The 14163-nt window shown below is 50.2% G+C and overlaps 1 protein-coding gene across 5 annotated transcripts in view; it reads left to right on the forward strand.

Annotated features, from left to right (window-relative positions):
* Nucleotides 1–14031, forward strand: part of LOC114841982 (echinoderm microtubule-associated protein-like 6) — a 30109-nt gene extending 16078 nt beyond the window's left edge. For 4 of the 5 annotated variants that reach the window (XM_029127332.3, XM_029127334.3, XM_055502667.1 and 1 more), the window contains 27 exons: nucleotides 193–286; nucleotides 403–503; nucleotides 745–947; nucleotides 1146–1257; nucleotides 1495–1622; nucleotides 1970–2111; nucleotides 2188–2340; nucleotides 4730–4861; nucleotides 4999–5087; nucleotides 5161–5337; nucleotides 5417–5633; nucleotides 5794–5923; nucleotides 6645–6723; nucleotides 6820–6949; nucleotides 7048–7146; nucleotides 7478–7498; nucleotides 8020–8193; nucleotides 8284–8492; nucleotides 8564–8721; nucleotides 8798–8912; nucleotides 8986–9174; nucleotides 9251–9423; nucleotides 9508–9670; nucleotides 9806–9909; nucleotides 9988–10141; nucleotides 10925–11025; nucleotides 11258–14031. In XM_029127332.3, coding sequence (XP_028983165.1) covers nucleotides 193–286; nucleotides 403–503; nucleotides 745–947; nucleotides 1146–1257; nucleotides 1495–1622; nucleotides 1970–2111; nucleotides 2188–2340; nucleotides 4730–4861; nucleotides 4999–5087; nucleotides 5161–5337; nucleotides 5417–5633; nucleotides 5794–5923; nucleotides 6645–6723; nucleotides 6820–6949; nucleotides 7048–7146; nucleotides 7478–7498; nucleotides 8020–8193; nucleotides 8284–8492; nucleotides 8564–8721; nucleotides 8798–8912; nucleotides 8986–9174; nucleotides 9251–9423; nucleotides 9508–9670; nucleotides 9806–9909; nucleotides 9988–10141; nucleotides 10925–11025; nucleotides 11258–11282 — 3572 coding nt within the window. In that variant the 3' untranslated portion in view covers nucleotides 11283–14031. The remainder of the gene's footprint in view (nucleotides 1–192; nucleotides 287–402; nucleotides 504–744; nucleotides 948–1145; nucleotides 1258–1494; nucleotides 1623–1969; nucleotides 2112–2187; nucleotides 2341–4729; nucleotides 4862–4998; nucleotides 5088–5160; nucleotides 5338–5416; nucleotides 5634–5793; nucleotides 5924–6644; nucleotides 6724–6819; nucleotides 6950–7047; nucleotides 7147–7477; nucleotides 7499–8019; nucleotides 8194–8283; nucleotides 8493–8563; nucleotides 8722–8797; nucleotides 8913–8985; nucleotides 9175–9250; nucleotides 9424–9507; nucleotides 9671–9805; nucleotides 9910–9987; nucleotides 10142–10924; nucleotides 11026–11257) is intronic. The other variant, XM_029127333.3, reaches the window with a different exon arrangement.
* The last annotated feature ends 132 nt before the right edge of the window (nucleotides 14032–14163 follow it).

Genomic DNA, 14163 nt, shown 5'->3' on the forward strand with positions numbered 1-14163 from the left:
CAAACATCAGACACAAACGCATGTTAGCTTTGAGGCTAATGAAGGTTGTGGCATCAGACACACACACACACACACACACACACACACACACACACACTGAGTCTGCCTTCACTGGAAGTAGAACATTTAGAACCGCTGCTCCACAGAGACCGGGGTTCTGAAGTTCAGCTGCTGATGTTTTGTTCACCACAGCTGATGGAAAGTGTCTGGTGTCAGTGGGGCTCGATGACGCACATTCCATCATAGTCTGGGACTGGAAGAGAGGAGAGAAACTCGCTACGGCCAAGTAAGTGCTGTTTGACAATGTGTCACACAAGTGTAAAGCATTTGTTTTCATAAGGTTCTAGAAACAGCTTGGCTTAGTGTAAGTGGGAGGACGTGACCTGACGCTGCTGTCCGCAGGGGACACATGGAGAAGATCTTTGTGGTGAAGTGCAATCCGATGCTGATGGACAAACTGGTCACTGTGGGAATCAAACACTTCAGGTTCTGGCAGCACGCAGGTAAAACTACATATGGTGAAGCACAACAAGAGAGTTGTGGACTCACAATGAGGACTTTCTATGAAAACATCCAGGAAAATACAGGTGTCTGCATGAAAGATGCAAAGATCCATCTCTCCATCTTGTGCAGAAACACATGTGTGTCAGTTTAATAGAACCTGACTCCTCCTGGATCCAGCGTTACGCAACGCTGCCTCACACTGACTTTCTGATACTGCATGATCCTCCTCCTGTCCCTCAGGTGGAGGTCTGACCTTCAAGCGTGGTGTGTTCAGGAGCGTCGGGCGTCCAGAGACCATGATGTCGGTGTGTTACGGCCGCAGCGAGGCCCTGGTGTTCTCTGGTTCCGCCACTGGAGACGTTTACATCTGGAAGGAACCGCTGCTGCTGAAAACCGTCAAAGCCCACGATGGACCCGTGTTCACCATGTTCTCCCTGGACAAGGTCTGAGATCCTGTTAGAACTAAAAAGCGTGGCAAGATAGAAGCCGGTGTCTGGACGTTTGTAATGAGACGTTCAGGGCTTCAGCTAGAAGTGGCTTCTCTGATTAGACTGAACGTAAAACAGAGCTGCAGGTGGAGAGGGAGGAGGAATCTGAGCTCCTGTCGCTGGTGTCTGTAATCGAACACAATGTCTCCTCAGGGCTTCGTGACGGGCGGGAAGGACGGGGTGGTGGAGCTGTGGGACGACATGTTCGATCGCTGCCTCAAGACCTACGCCATTAAGAGAGCAGCTCTGTCCCCGAGCTCCAAAGGTGCGAAGAGCAGAGCCCCGAACTCCGAACAGACAGAAACAGAATAGATGATGTGACATTCATGTGTTTCACAGGTTAAATAACTTTTAACCACGTTTGTTTACAGCGTGCTGTACTTACTGCCTTTGTTATAGTTGTTGTTGCTGCTGTTGTGTTGAGGGTCATAGGAGGCGCTTGCTGCTGTGTTCTGTTCACGCTGACCCGATGCTCACAGACAGTTGTGTTCCTGTGGCCCAGGCCTGTTGCTGGAGGACAACCCGTCCATCAGAGCCATCACTCTGGGACACGGTCACATCTTGGTGGGAACCAAAAATGGAGAAGTTCTAGAGATTGACAAGACGGGACCCATGACTCTGCTGGTGCAGGTATGTGATGAAGCCAAGCCTTCGGGTTCTAGTACTAGCCTGAGCTCAGACCAACGGAACCAGGCTTCCGGTGGATTCACACAGTCAGTTTACATCCAGCAGCACCAACATTGGTGCAGTGATGAAGCTGGTGTTGGAGTAAAGTAAACATGGGATTCTTAGTTCAGTCTGTAGTTGTGTTTCTGGGCCGATTGTGTGTCTGTGACGACCTCTGACTGGAGCCTGTGCTCCAGTTCTGTTGGTTCTGTTGTCTGATGCTGTGGTTTGGTACCCGTTGCCATGGTGAGGAGGCCTCTGGGCCTCTGCCATGCGCTGAGGCTGCTGGGTAACGGGTCCCGTGTGTGCAGGGTCACATGGAGGGTGAGGTGTGGGGCCTGGCTCCGCACCCCCTCCTCCACGTCTGCGCCACCGTCAGCGACGACAAGACCCTGCGGCTGTGGGAGACGTCGGCCAACCACCGCATGCTGGCCGTGCGCCGGCTGAAGCGAGGTGAGGCCACGGCGGCGGCGCCGCGGCGGCTCCACGGCTCCACAGCGCTGCGCTCCATCACGCTGTGTGTTTGCAGGCGGACGCTGCTGTGCCTTCTCTCCCGATGGCAAAGCCCTGGCGGTCGGCCTGAGCGACGGCGGCGTGATGGTGGTGAACGCCGACACGCTGGAGGATCTGATGAGCTTCCACCACCGGCGCGAGGCCGTCTCTGACGTCCGCTTCACACCAGGCACGTGCACGCACGCATGCGCACGCAGTAACACACCGTAACAGACACACACACACACACACACACACACACACACACACACACACACACACACACACACAGTAACACAAGGTAACAGAGTAACACACACACACAGTAACACACACACACAGTAACACACACACACACAGTAACACGCACACACACACACACACAGTAACACAAGGTAACAGAGTAACACACACACACAGTAACACGCACACACACACACACACAGTAACACAAGGTAACAGAGTAACACACACACACAGTAACACACACACACAGTAACACACACACACACAGTAACACAAGGTAACAGAGTAACACACACAGTAACACACACCACAGTACAAACACACACAGTACAAGGTAACAGACACACACAGTAACACACACACACAGTAACACACGGTAACAGACAAACACACAGAGTAACACACACACACACAGTAACACAAGGTAACAGACAAACACACACAGTAACACACAGTAACACACACACACAGTAACACACACACACACAGTAACATACACACAGTAACACACACACACACAGTAACACACACACACAGTAACACACACACACACAGTAACACACACACACACAGTAACACACACACACACGGTAACACACGGTAACAGACAAACACACACAGTAACACACACACACAGTAACACACGGTAACAGACAAACACACAGAGTCACACACAGTAACACACACACACAGTAACACAAGGTAACAGACAAACACACACAGTAACACACACACACACACACACAGTAACACACGGTAACAGACAAACACACAGAGTAACACACAGTAACACACACACACACACAGTAACACAAGGTAACAGACAAACACACACAGTAACACACACACACACAGTAACACACGGTAACAGACAAACACACAGAGTAACACACAGTAACACACACACACACACACACACACACACACACACACACAGTAACACAAGGTAACAGACAAACACACACAGTAACACACACACACACAGTAACACACGGTAACAGACAAACACACAGAGTAACACACACACACACAGTAACACAAGGTAACAGACAAACACACACAGTAACACACAGTAACACACACACACACACACACAGTAACACACACACACAGTAACATACACACAGTAACACACACACACACAGTAACACACACACACAGTAACACACACACACAGTAACACACACACACACACAGTAACACACACACACACAGTAACACACACACACACGGTAACACACGGTAACAGACAAACACACACAGTAACACACACACACACAGTAACACACGGTAACAGACAAACACACAGAGTAACACACACACACACACAGTAACACAAGGTAACAGACAAACACACACAGTAACACACAGTAACACACACACACAGTAACACACACACACAGTAACATACACACAGTAACACACACACACACAGTAACACACACACACAGTAACACACACACACACACAGTAACACACACACACAGTAACACACACACACACGGTAACACACGGTAACAGACAAACACACACAGTAACACACACACACACAGTAACACACGGTAACAGACAAACACACAGAGTCACACACAGTAACACACACACACAGTAACACAAGGTAACAGACAAACACACACAGTAACACACACACACACACAGTAACACACGGTAACAGACAAACACACAGAGTAACACACAGTAACACACACACACAGTAACACAAGGTAACAGACAAACACACACAGTAACACACACACACACACACACACACACACACACAGTAACACACGGTAACAGACAAACACACAGAGTAACACACAGTAACACACACACACACACACAGTAACACAAGGTAACAGACAAACACACACAGTAACACACACACACACACACAGTAACACACGGTAACAGACAAACACACAGAGTAACACACACACACACAGTAACACAAGGTAACAGACAAACACACACAGTAACACACAGTAACAGACACACACACACACACACACACACACACACACACACACACACACACACAGTAACACACACACACAGTAACATACACACAGTAACACACACACACACACAGTAACACACACACACACACAGTAACACACACACACAGTAACACACACACACACACACAGTAACACACACACACAGTAACACACACACACACGGTAACACACGGTAACAGACAAACACACACAGTAACACACACACACACACAGTAACACACGGTAACAGACAAACACACAGAGTAACACACACACACACACACACACTCCTCCCCTCTTCGGTTCCAACCCTTCTTCCTGCCTCCTCCCTCTCAGACTCTGGGAAGTTCCTGGCCGTGGCGTCTCATGACGGCTTCGTGGACGTGTACAACGTGCTGAGCAGCAAGAGAGTGGGAATCTGTAAAGGAGCCTCCAGCTACGTCACTCACATCGACTGGGACACTCAAGGTAACGCACGATACGTGCACGAGGTCACATTCAAAGCCAAGAAGTTCATCAATCACACATTGAACACATTGTTACCAAGAGCTAAACCTGCGTGTGTGTTCGTTGCATGCGTCTCCATGTGTGTTTGTGCGCTGCAGGTAAACTGCTGCAGGTGAACACAGGAGCCAAAGAGCAGCTTTTCTTCGAAGCCCCAAGAGGGAAGAGACGAACCATCAGGAGCTCTGAGGTGCGTGCGTTGAACCCGTGTGCACCTTTGATCTCGGAGCTGGTGTCAACGCCGCGGCTCAACCTGTGTGCAGCTGGAGCGCGTGGACTGGGCCAGCTGGACCGGCGTCCTGGGCCCGAGCTGCGAGGGCATCTGGCCCACGCACAGCGACATCACCGACGTCAACGCTGCGTGTCTGAGCAGAGACGGGGCGCTGCTCGCCACCGGAGACGACTTCGGCTTCCTCAAGCTGTTCACGTTCCCCGTCAGGGTAGGACTCGCGCTCCGACAGCCCACCCCCCACCCCCCCCCCCCCCCCCGGCCTCACCATCCGCCCCATCTCCCCTCAGGGCCAGTACGCTCGCTTCAAGCGCTACGTGGGCCACAGCGCCCAGGTGAGCAACGTGCGCTGGGCTCAGGACGACGGCACCCTGCTGACGGTGGGCGGGGCCGACACCTCGCTCATGGTCTGGACCCGGGAGCGCGGGGGAGGACAAACTCTGTTTCAAGACAATTGCCCGCCTGTGGACAGCGAGGAGTCGGATGACGACGTGGAGGAGGACGGAGGTGAGTCGGAGCCTGGTTCGGACCGAACGCATCACACAGGAAACGGGTTGGACAGCATTCGCCCTCAGCGACGGCTGCTCCCACACAAAGCCCCGACCACCGCATCTGCCAGATGTTTGTTGGAGCAGCAGTTTTAACCCAACGTGATCTGTGTTCCAAGGCTACGACAGCGACGTGGCCCGAGAGAAGGCCGTGGATTACACCACCAAGATGTCGGCTGGCAGCATTAGGGAGATGAGAGGAACCAAGCCTCAGCAGCAGCCCAAGGAGCCGGCGGCGGCGGAGGAGAGGTGCGTGCAGCGCCCACGCCGTCCTCAGGCGCCTGAAGGCAGCGCGGCCTCCAGGCATCAGCTGCAGCTCTGCCTTCACTCAGCAGCAGCTTAAGCAGCGTGAGCTTTGTTGTGCGCAGAGTTTGGGCTTTGTGTGGTTCAGTTGTTTGTGTGAGTTCGTAGTCGGTAGCGTTGAGCTGGAGACTGAGCATCTCTGGTTCTTCCTCTTGATCTCTGATGTCTCTTGACTTGCATTCTTCTGGAGGCAGTCAGTACGACCTGATACTCACTGTGGAAGCGACCGGTGATCTGCACGTTTCTCTCCCATCATCCATTGTGTTCCTGCATCTGAAGCCAAGTCGGGAGTTCTCTGGTTCATAGGATCATTACACATCATTCTGATCTACAGTCGAGGGAAACTGGTGCAGCACTGTCAGCTAAGCTAGTAGCGCTAGCTACGTTAGCGCGGTAACGCCTGTCCCACCTCTACAAACACTGCTTTGCACCACATGTTGTATCAGGGCGAGCAGCTGCTTCTTCTGGACTGATTCCTACTGTAGGATAACGTGTCCACACATTTTAAAGCCTGAGGCTGCGGGAAACAATGTTTCTACCCGTTCCCTGCAGGAAGGAACATGTGTCTGACTGTGCAGACCTACTGTCTCACTGACGTGCGTCCACCCGTCTGTCTTCCTGACCCGGGTCCTTTCTGTTGACCGATTGGACGAACTGATTTTTTCAGGCCTCCGGTGAGTCGAGCAGCGCCACAGCCAGAAAAACTCCAGAAGAACAACGTCTCAAAGAAGAAGAGAGTTGTTGAGGTCGGCCTGTCTCTGTCTCTGTCTCTCTCTCTTTGTTTGTCTGTCTTCCTCTCGGTCCTCCTCTTTCTTACCGTCTCTCTCTCTGTTCCTCCGTAGGACCTGGTTTTAGACCACGTCTTTGGTTTCCGGGGCTTTGACTGTCGTAACAACCTGCACTACCTCAACGGCGGCACTGAGATCGTCTACCACACTGCTGCCACCGCCATCGTCCACAGCTTCAGCACCGGTATCCACGGCAACACACCTGCACATAGTGCAGCGCAATGGTGTGAATTACTGCTGGGAGCTCAGCGTGATGCATTCATGTGTCTGCTTGTGCTGCAGGAACTCAGAGCTTCTACGTGGAACACACCGACGACATCTTGTGTCTGACGGTCAACCAGCACCCGAAATACAAGAACGTCATGGCTACGGGGCAGATCGGTAGGGCGGCGTGAGGCGCCCACACGTGCAGCTGTGTGTGCATGGCAGCCAGTTTCTCTGCTAACCTCTGCTTCCTCTGTAACCTGCCTGCTTTAGTTTCCACCAGTCCATTAGTTAACATGGCAGAGCTTCGTCTCTAGTTTTGGAGGAAGGGAAACACGTTGGGATGTGAAATGTAGACAGAACGTGTGGTGGTGGTGGAGCTCCTCATTCGTTGTGTTCATCTATGTTTTACACGGCGCTTTCAGCTTTCTAACTGGCTGAAACTGGCCTTTGAATCATTTTCTGTTGTTTTTGTTTCTGTGTTGGGCTGCCTTCATTTTCACCTCAGGTGACACCAGTGACCTCCCAGGTAAAAGGAGCTAGGCCTGAAAGCCAGACACGCTTGTTCCCAGCTCATGGATGGACTCGTACCAGTGAAGCCACAGATTCAGAGGCGTCTGTGTTCTGTCTCTCCGTTGTGGTGGTTCTGCTTCTTGTGACGTGCCACTGGTTTGCTTGTCCTGGTGCTTGGTGTGGATGAGTGCTGCATCTCCTCAGTGCTCTGGCATCTTTTAGTTGCTCTGTTGTTGTTTGTGTCTTTCTGGACCTGTGGCCTGTTAATAATCCATCCATGCTTGTTCTCCCCGTTCCTGAAACGGAACCATTCTCTTGATAATTAACTTATTTGAAATCCCTTAAATTGAAACGCTAACACCTGACAACAGTCAGTGAGTAGGAAAGTCCGGTAGCGCGGCGTCCGTGGTGCTGGTCTGGTTCTCAGGGTGTTTGCACGCTGCATTGTTCCCTCTACCTTCTCTGGCTTGTGCTGTTGGTTTTGTCTCCATTCTTCTCACATTTCCATCAGAGCATCTCTCTGCTGATCCCATGTAGGCAGCACTCCGTCCATTCACGTGTGGGATGCAATGAGTAAACAGACTCTGTCCATCCTCCGGTGTCCCCACGCTAAAGGCGTCGGCTACGTTAACTTCAGCGCCACAGGGAAGCTGCTGCTGTCGGTCGGAGTGGACCCTGAACACACCATCACAGTGTGGCGCTGGCAGGAAGGTCAGACTGACTCACAGCATGACAGACGCCTCTGGGGCCGTCACATGTAAAGAACTAAACAGCCAGAGTAACTCGCCGCCTCCTGTGCAGGATCCAAAGTGTGCAGTACAGCCGGACACCCAGACCGGATCTTCGTTGTAGAGTTCCGGCCCGATTCAGATTCCCAGTTTGTATCTGTGGGAATCAAACACGTGAAGTTCTGGGCGCTGGCCGGAGGTGCGCTGATGTACAAGAAGGGCGTGGTGGGGACGGTGGAGGGCGGCCGGATGCAGACCATGCTGTCGGTGGCCTTCGGAGCTGTAAGACTCGGGTCCAGAACTGAGGGCTTCAGTTCAGATGTGACTTTGGATGACTCTGTGTGTGTTTGCAGAACAACTTAACCTTCACTGGAGCCATCAACGGGGACGTGTACGTGTGGCGGGACCACTGCCTGCTGAGGCTGGTGGCCAAGGCCCACACCGGGCCGGTCTTCACCATGTACACCACCCTGAGGGACGGGCTCATCGTCACCGGCGGCAAGGAGAGGCCGTGAGTAACCCGACACGCGTGACGCTCAGCTCCGTGCGGCAGCGCGGCGCCGTTAGCGTGTGTGACTGTGTGTCAGGACCAAGGAGGGCGGCGCCGTGAAGCTCTGGGACCAGGAGATGAAGCGCTGCCGAGCGTTCCAGCTGGAGACAGGGCAGCAGGTGGAGTGCGTCCGCTCCGTCTGCAGAGGCAAGGTACCGACCAGTACCATGGCGCGCCGTCTTCCCCCTCTCCACCCGCTCCTCATCAGCACCTCCTCCTCCTCAGGGTAAGATCCTGGTGGGGACGAAGGACGGGGAGATCATCGAGGTCGGGGAGAAGAACGCAGCGTCCAACATCCTGCTGGACAGCCACGGCCGGGGGGAGATGTGGGGCCTGGCGGCTCATCCCACCAAGGACCTGTGCGTCACAGCCAGCGACGACGCCACCATCCGGCTGTGGGACCTCGCAGACAAGGTGCCGGCTAGAGCCCAGGAGCCGCTGTTGACTTCATTCAGAAGCTGGACCGTGTTAAACGCTCGTCTTTCTCTAGAAACTCTTGAACAAGGTGTGTGTGGGCCACGCTGCCCGCTGTGTGAGCTACAGCGCCGACGGGGACATGCTGGCAGTGGGGATGAAGAACGGCGAGTTCCTCGTCCTCCTCGCAAACTCGCTCAAGGTGTGGGTGAAGAAACGTGACCGCAGCGCCGCCATCCAGGACATCAGGTAGGAGGCCAGGCCCGGCGTGTTCAGCTTCTGATCCAGCGCATCATGAAGGACCTCTGCTTCGTCTGCTTGTGTCCCGTGCAGGTTCAGTCCGGACCGGCGGTTGCTGGCGGTGGGTTCTGTGGAGAACACGGTGGACGTGTATGACGTGAGCGGAGGCCCGAGTCTGAACCGACTGGTTTACTGCAGCGACATCCCAGCTTTCATCCTGCAGCTCGACTTCTCTGCCGACAGCTATCATATACAGGTACCACAACGCCAGGAAGGGTCCAGACCCCAGACCTGCTCCGAGCAGAACCACTGACCCGTTACCTGAGCTGGACACAGTACGTGTGGTACGGTGGATGTATGGACACTGACCCCATGTGTGGCATCTCTGCAGGTGTCCACAGCAGCCTACAAGCGTCAGGTGTTCGAGCTTCCATCAGGGAAGCTGGTGAGTGACCAGAGCGTCGTGGACAGGATCACCTGGGCAACGTGGACCAGGTGACGCACGCTCATCTTCACTTTCAAATACATAAAACTGGTGTCTCTTTGTAAATGTTGTGTCCGTTTCTCCCACAGCATCCTGGGACATGAAGTTTTGGGGATTTGGCCCCGAAGTGCAGACAAAGCCGACGTGAACTGTGCGTGCGTGTCTCACAGCGGCGTGAACGTCGTCACTGGTGACGACTTCGGATTAGTCAAACTCTTCGACTTCCCCTGCACAGAGAAGTTTGTGAGTCACCCACAGTTTGGTCTTTACAGATTTATTCTCAGTGACTAGAAGCCTGGTCTAGAAGCCTCCACTTACCTCTACCAATCGAAACATATGTGAAGGTGTTTATTCGTGTCCAAATCTGTCGCTGTACAGGCCACTAGGGGGCGCAGGTGTCTGTGCAGCCATATCTCCTCCTAGCAACAACTGACTGTGGCCAGTGAGGTGTCTTTTTGCTTGTTAGAATCTATTGAATTAGCCTAAAAACACCAACACAAGATGACAGGACTAGAATACAGTGAAAATGGCTGATGTTTCTTGGCCCTGGTGCAATAAATAACGTCACCAAATGGTGCCCCCTATAAATGACTTCCGACCAGCTCTGTGGGAGGGCTAGAGAGTAACAGAGTGAGTGAGTAACCTCCCAGGAAATAACAGAAAATGGGATCAGTTCACCAGTAATATGGACTTTGTCTGATGATATTTGAACGTGTACATTGTTTATTTAGCTAGCGATTAGCTTAGCGTTTGATGTTAGGTGTGTCTATATGCGTGTATTCGTATTTGTTTATGCATTTATCCTGTAAAACATGCAGTTTATCCTGTAAAACACGCAGTTTATCCTGTAAAACACACAGTTTATCCTGTAAAACACACAGTTTATCCTGTAGACACACAGTTTATCCTGTAAAACACACTGCACCCCGAAACTTTTAGTGAAAACCAGCAATAGACCAAATCTGCTGGATAATTCTTATTGTGTGAATTAGTGAAGTGACACGTTAACCATCTGACTGGTTGCAGGCCAAACACAAGCGCTACCTCGGCCACTCGCCTCATGTGACCAACATCCGCTTTTCCCACGACGACAAGTATGTGATGAGCACAGGAGGAGACGACTGCAGGTAAACGAGCCGCTCACATCCAGACGTTCTGACAGTGTTTAGCCAACATCAGTCTGGTTTCACTGCTCACACTGACGACATCAGGGCAGTTTGTGGACGCAAATTCTCCCACGACGGGCACCGAGTAGAACTACTGCATTATTACAGAGTCATGGCAGTTTTCCATCACATACTGTGAACGTGAAGTATTGTAAAAAAGCTGTTTCAGGTTCAGTTTGTGTCTGTGTTCCAGTGTCTTCGTGTGGAGATGTCTGTAAACAGGTTCCTGCCATCGCAAGCGTTTGACCCAAAGCTTGTTAACAACACTACCAGTGTGTCCAGAGGCAACTGAGACGACCCTGAACCACCGGACGGTGCTGTGGCAACAAAGCATGAAAAGATTCAAACAAAGACGCCGTCTGTGATGGAGCACCTCGCTGGACTGGGAGGAGACCACCAGCCTCCATCCTGTTCCCTCGAAGCCACTGCACCAGCGGACAACCTGCAGCTACAACAAGGAACAAAGAGAAAACCTTCATGAAACGACATCTTCACTAGTTACACAGTAATGACAACAAACCGGGGCCACGAAGTATTTTTCCTCACACAAACCATTTGAGTGTTTGCTGTGAAAGTGGTTCTGCTGATGCACAGCTCAAACAGATTTGATGTCACACTGTCAGAGCCCCTCAAGGGTCAGGAGTTACTTTTACCAGTCGGTGTAAGACTGATGAATGGACCTTGGTTCTACAACAGTGCAGCTGAAACATAGTAGATCATGTGTCTACGTGGCAAAAGCTGCCACGGGTGAACTGAGCTGGACGCCTATGACCATTTTACTGGGTTCTTTATAAGTAGCTCAGTAAGTAGAGCGTCAGCCTGGAAAGCAGAGCGTTTGAGTCGCACCTCTGGCACCAGGTGTGTCCTTGAGCAAGGCACTAGCTCCCTGGGCGCTGCATTGTGGCTGCCCACTGCTCCTCCAGGGGTCGGGCACAGGAGCAGATCAGTTTCCACAGTGTGGGATCAAAAAGGTTTCAATGAATTAATTATTCATGTGCTGGACTCGAGACAGAGGATGAACAGGTTTGTTTCTTTATGGGTCCAGAAGCGTAACCACATTTACACACACGCCATGTTTCATCTCATTCGCCTTCACTGTGTCTGTGGTCGGAGCTCGTGTCACTCAAGTGCCTTCCTGATCTTTCTACCGGTCTGGTTTCATATGCTGTACTGTTTTTGTGTCCATCACGTTTCATACTGTCTGGTGCTACACTCAGAATGTTGACTCAAAAAGCTGTTTCGCTTTGCTGCTGCTTTTTGCTTTAAACACATGAAACATGCAACGCATCATAATGAAACTACACTGGAACACCACTTCTGCTTCAATAAGCCTGTGAATGAACAGACGTATATTAGCTGTTGTGCAATGTGTCAAATGTGTGTTTGTGTCACCTGGTTTGTTGCCTGCGACTTCCTGAGCTCAGTCAGACAGTTCCACTGAAGTGATCCCAGTTTCCTAAGAGAAAAGTAAAGGTTTATTCAGTGATGAAATGTCATGAACCCCAGAGACGTTGCTTCCTGACATCATCACGGTTTTCCTCTGTCCATCCACTAAAAACCTACTTTCTAAAAGGCCAATTAGTTAGCAGCTAAAATTCACCAGACTTTTTAAATCTTACAGATCTCCCAAAACTGATTTTAACCAATCAGATGTTTCCTGTACTGAGTAGTGACGCAGACTAAATAAAAGAAACCAGTTATTTTATGAATATTGAATACATGCCCAACAAGACTATAAAAATATATGTACAGAGATGATGGAACATCACGTATCAGACAATACAAATGTATAAGTAAAGACAAGTAATGAGGTGACACAGACAAACTGGAGATAAATGGAGGTTTTATGCTCAGTTGGGAGGCGAGTCTTCGCTTTGGGGATGAGTTATAAATAAAAACAGGTCATCAGTAAAAGCTGCAGCAGGATGAGAGCATTTCTACAAAGCTGCTAAAGGGATGTTTTGAATTTTGGTTTTTGAGAGAGGCAGATTTTTTTAAGGCTAAGCTCTTACTGTGTAAAAGCCATAAATCAAGGCAATAGTTGGGTTTTAATTCCTTTGTCTTCTGGTCTTAAACGTACTTTTGCAAAGTGCCTTGAGACGAGACTGTTGTTGTGAACTGGCACTTGGTTAATAAACTAAATTAGATTCTTTGCATAGAACAGGTTAATATTTGTTAAAATAAAGCAAATTAAAAAAAATCCACCAGGTCTCAATAACAAATTAAAACAATCTATCGCATATATATATATACATATATATATATATATATATACCCTATGAATAATAAGTGATGTTTTTAATGTTTAAAATAAAAAGTGTATTTTATTTTTATAATTAGCTAAGTATTTTGGGATTATTAGAGACAAATTGAGTTGACAGAGATGAAAAGGTAAAATGAGTCAAAGCCTGGCGAACAACCAGAGGAAGAAGATTAAAGCAGAGACAACGATAACAAAAATATAATTATTATTTTGTTGAATTTGTGATAAACTAAATGTTTAATGTATATTTGTTGGAGTAAAACAAATGTTAAGTATTTTCTTCCTAGAGAATTTTAAAGCACAAGTAGCATCTGTTCGAGTGGTGAGTGGAAGAGAAGCAGCTGCTGCCTGAAAAGCAGAAACACGTCAACGTGGCTTTGATTTGCTCGTTTGCGCCGTGTCTTCTGAGCATCAGACACCAAATCAAACCTGGTGACATTAGACGTAAAACGAACGTGCAGCGTCAACCGCTAATGAAAAACGAACGAGCTTGTACAAACAGGACATTCCCCGCTGCACTGGGATCAGTTCAGTCTGCAGCGACGTCGTCGTTTACGTCAACGTCCATGAAAAAAACAGGAAGCAAAGATCAGACGCATGAATTTATATTTAAACCAAATCACTGAGATTTTATGGTCTAGAGAGTTTGGTGGTTAAAGTGTGTTTGTGTGTTATCGAACCCAATAAATGAGACTTAGAAACCTCGTGTTGGTCCAGGTTTGCTCCCCTCTCGCTACGCCCTCTAGTGGCCGCAGAGTTGCACGTCGGCTTTGACGGGATCATCAGTCGTCCTGCTGCTTGTTCGACTCCGCTGCTGCTCGGCCCGTGGGAACGGC

Source organism: Betta splendens, chromosome 15, assembly GCF_900634795.4.
Source record: "Betta splendens chromosome 15, fBetSpl5.4, whole genome shotgun sequence".
NCBI classification, from domain to species: domain Eukaryota; kingdom Metazoa; phylum Chordata; class Actinopteri; order Anabantiformes; family Osphronemidae; genus Betta; species Betta splendens.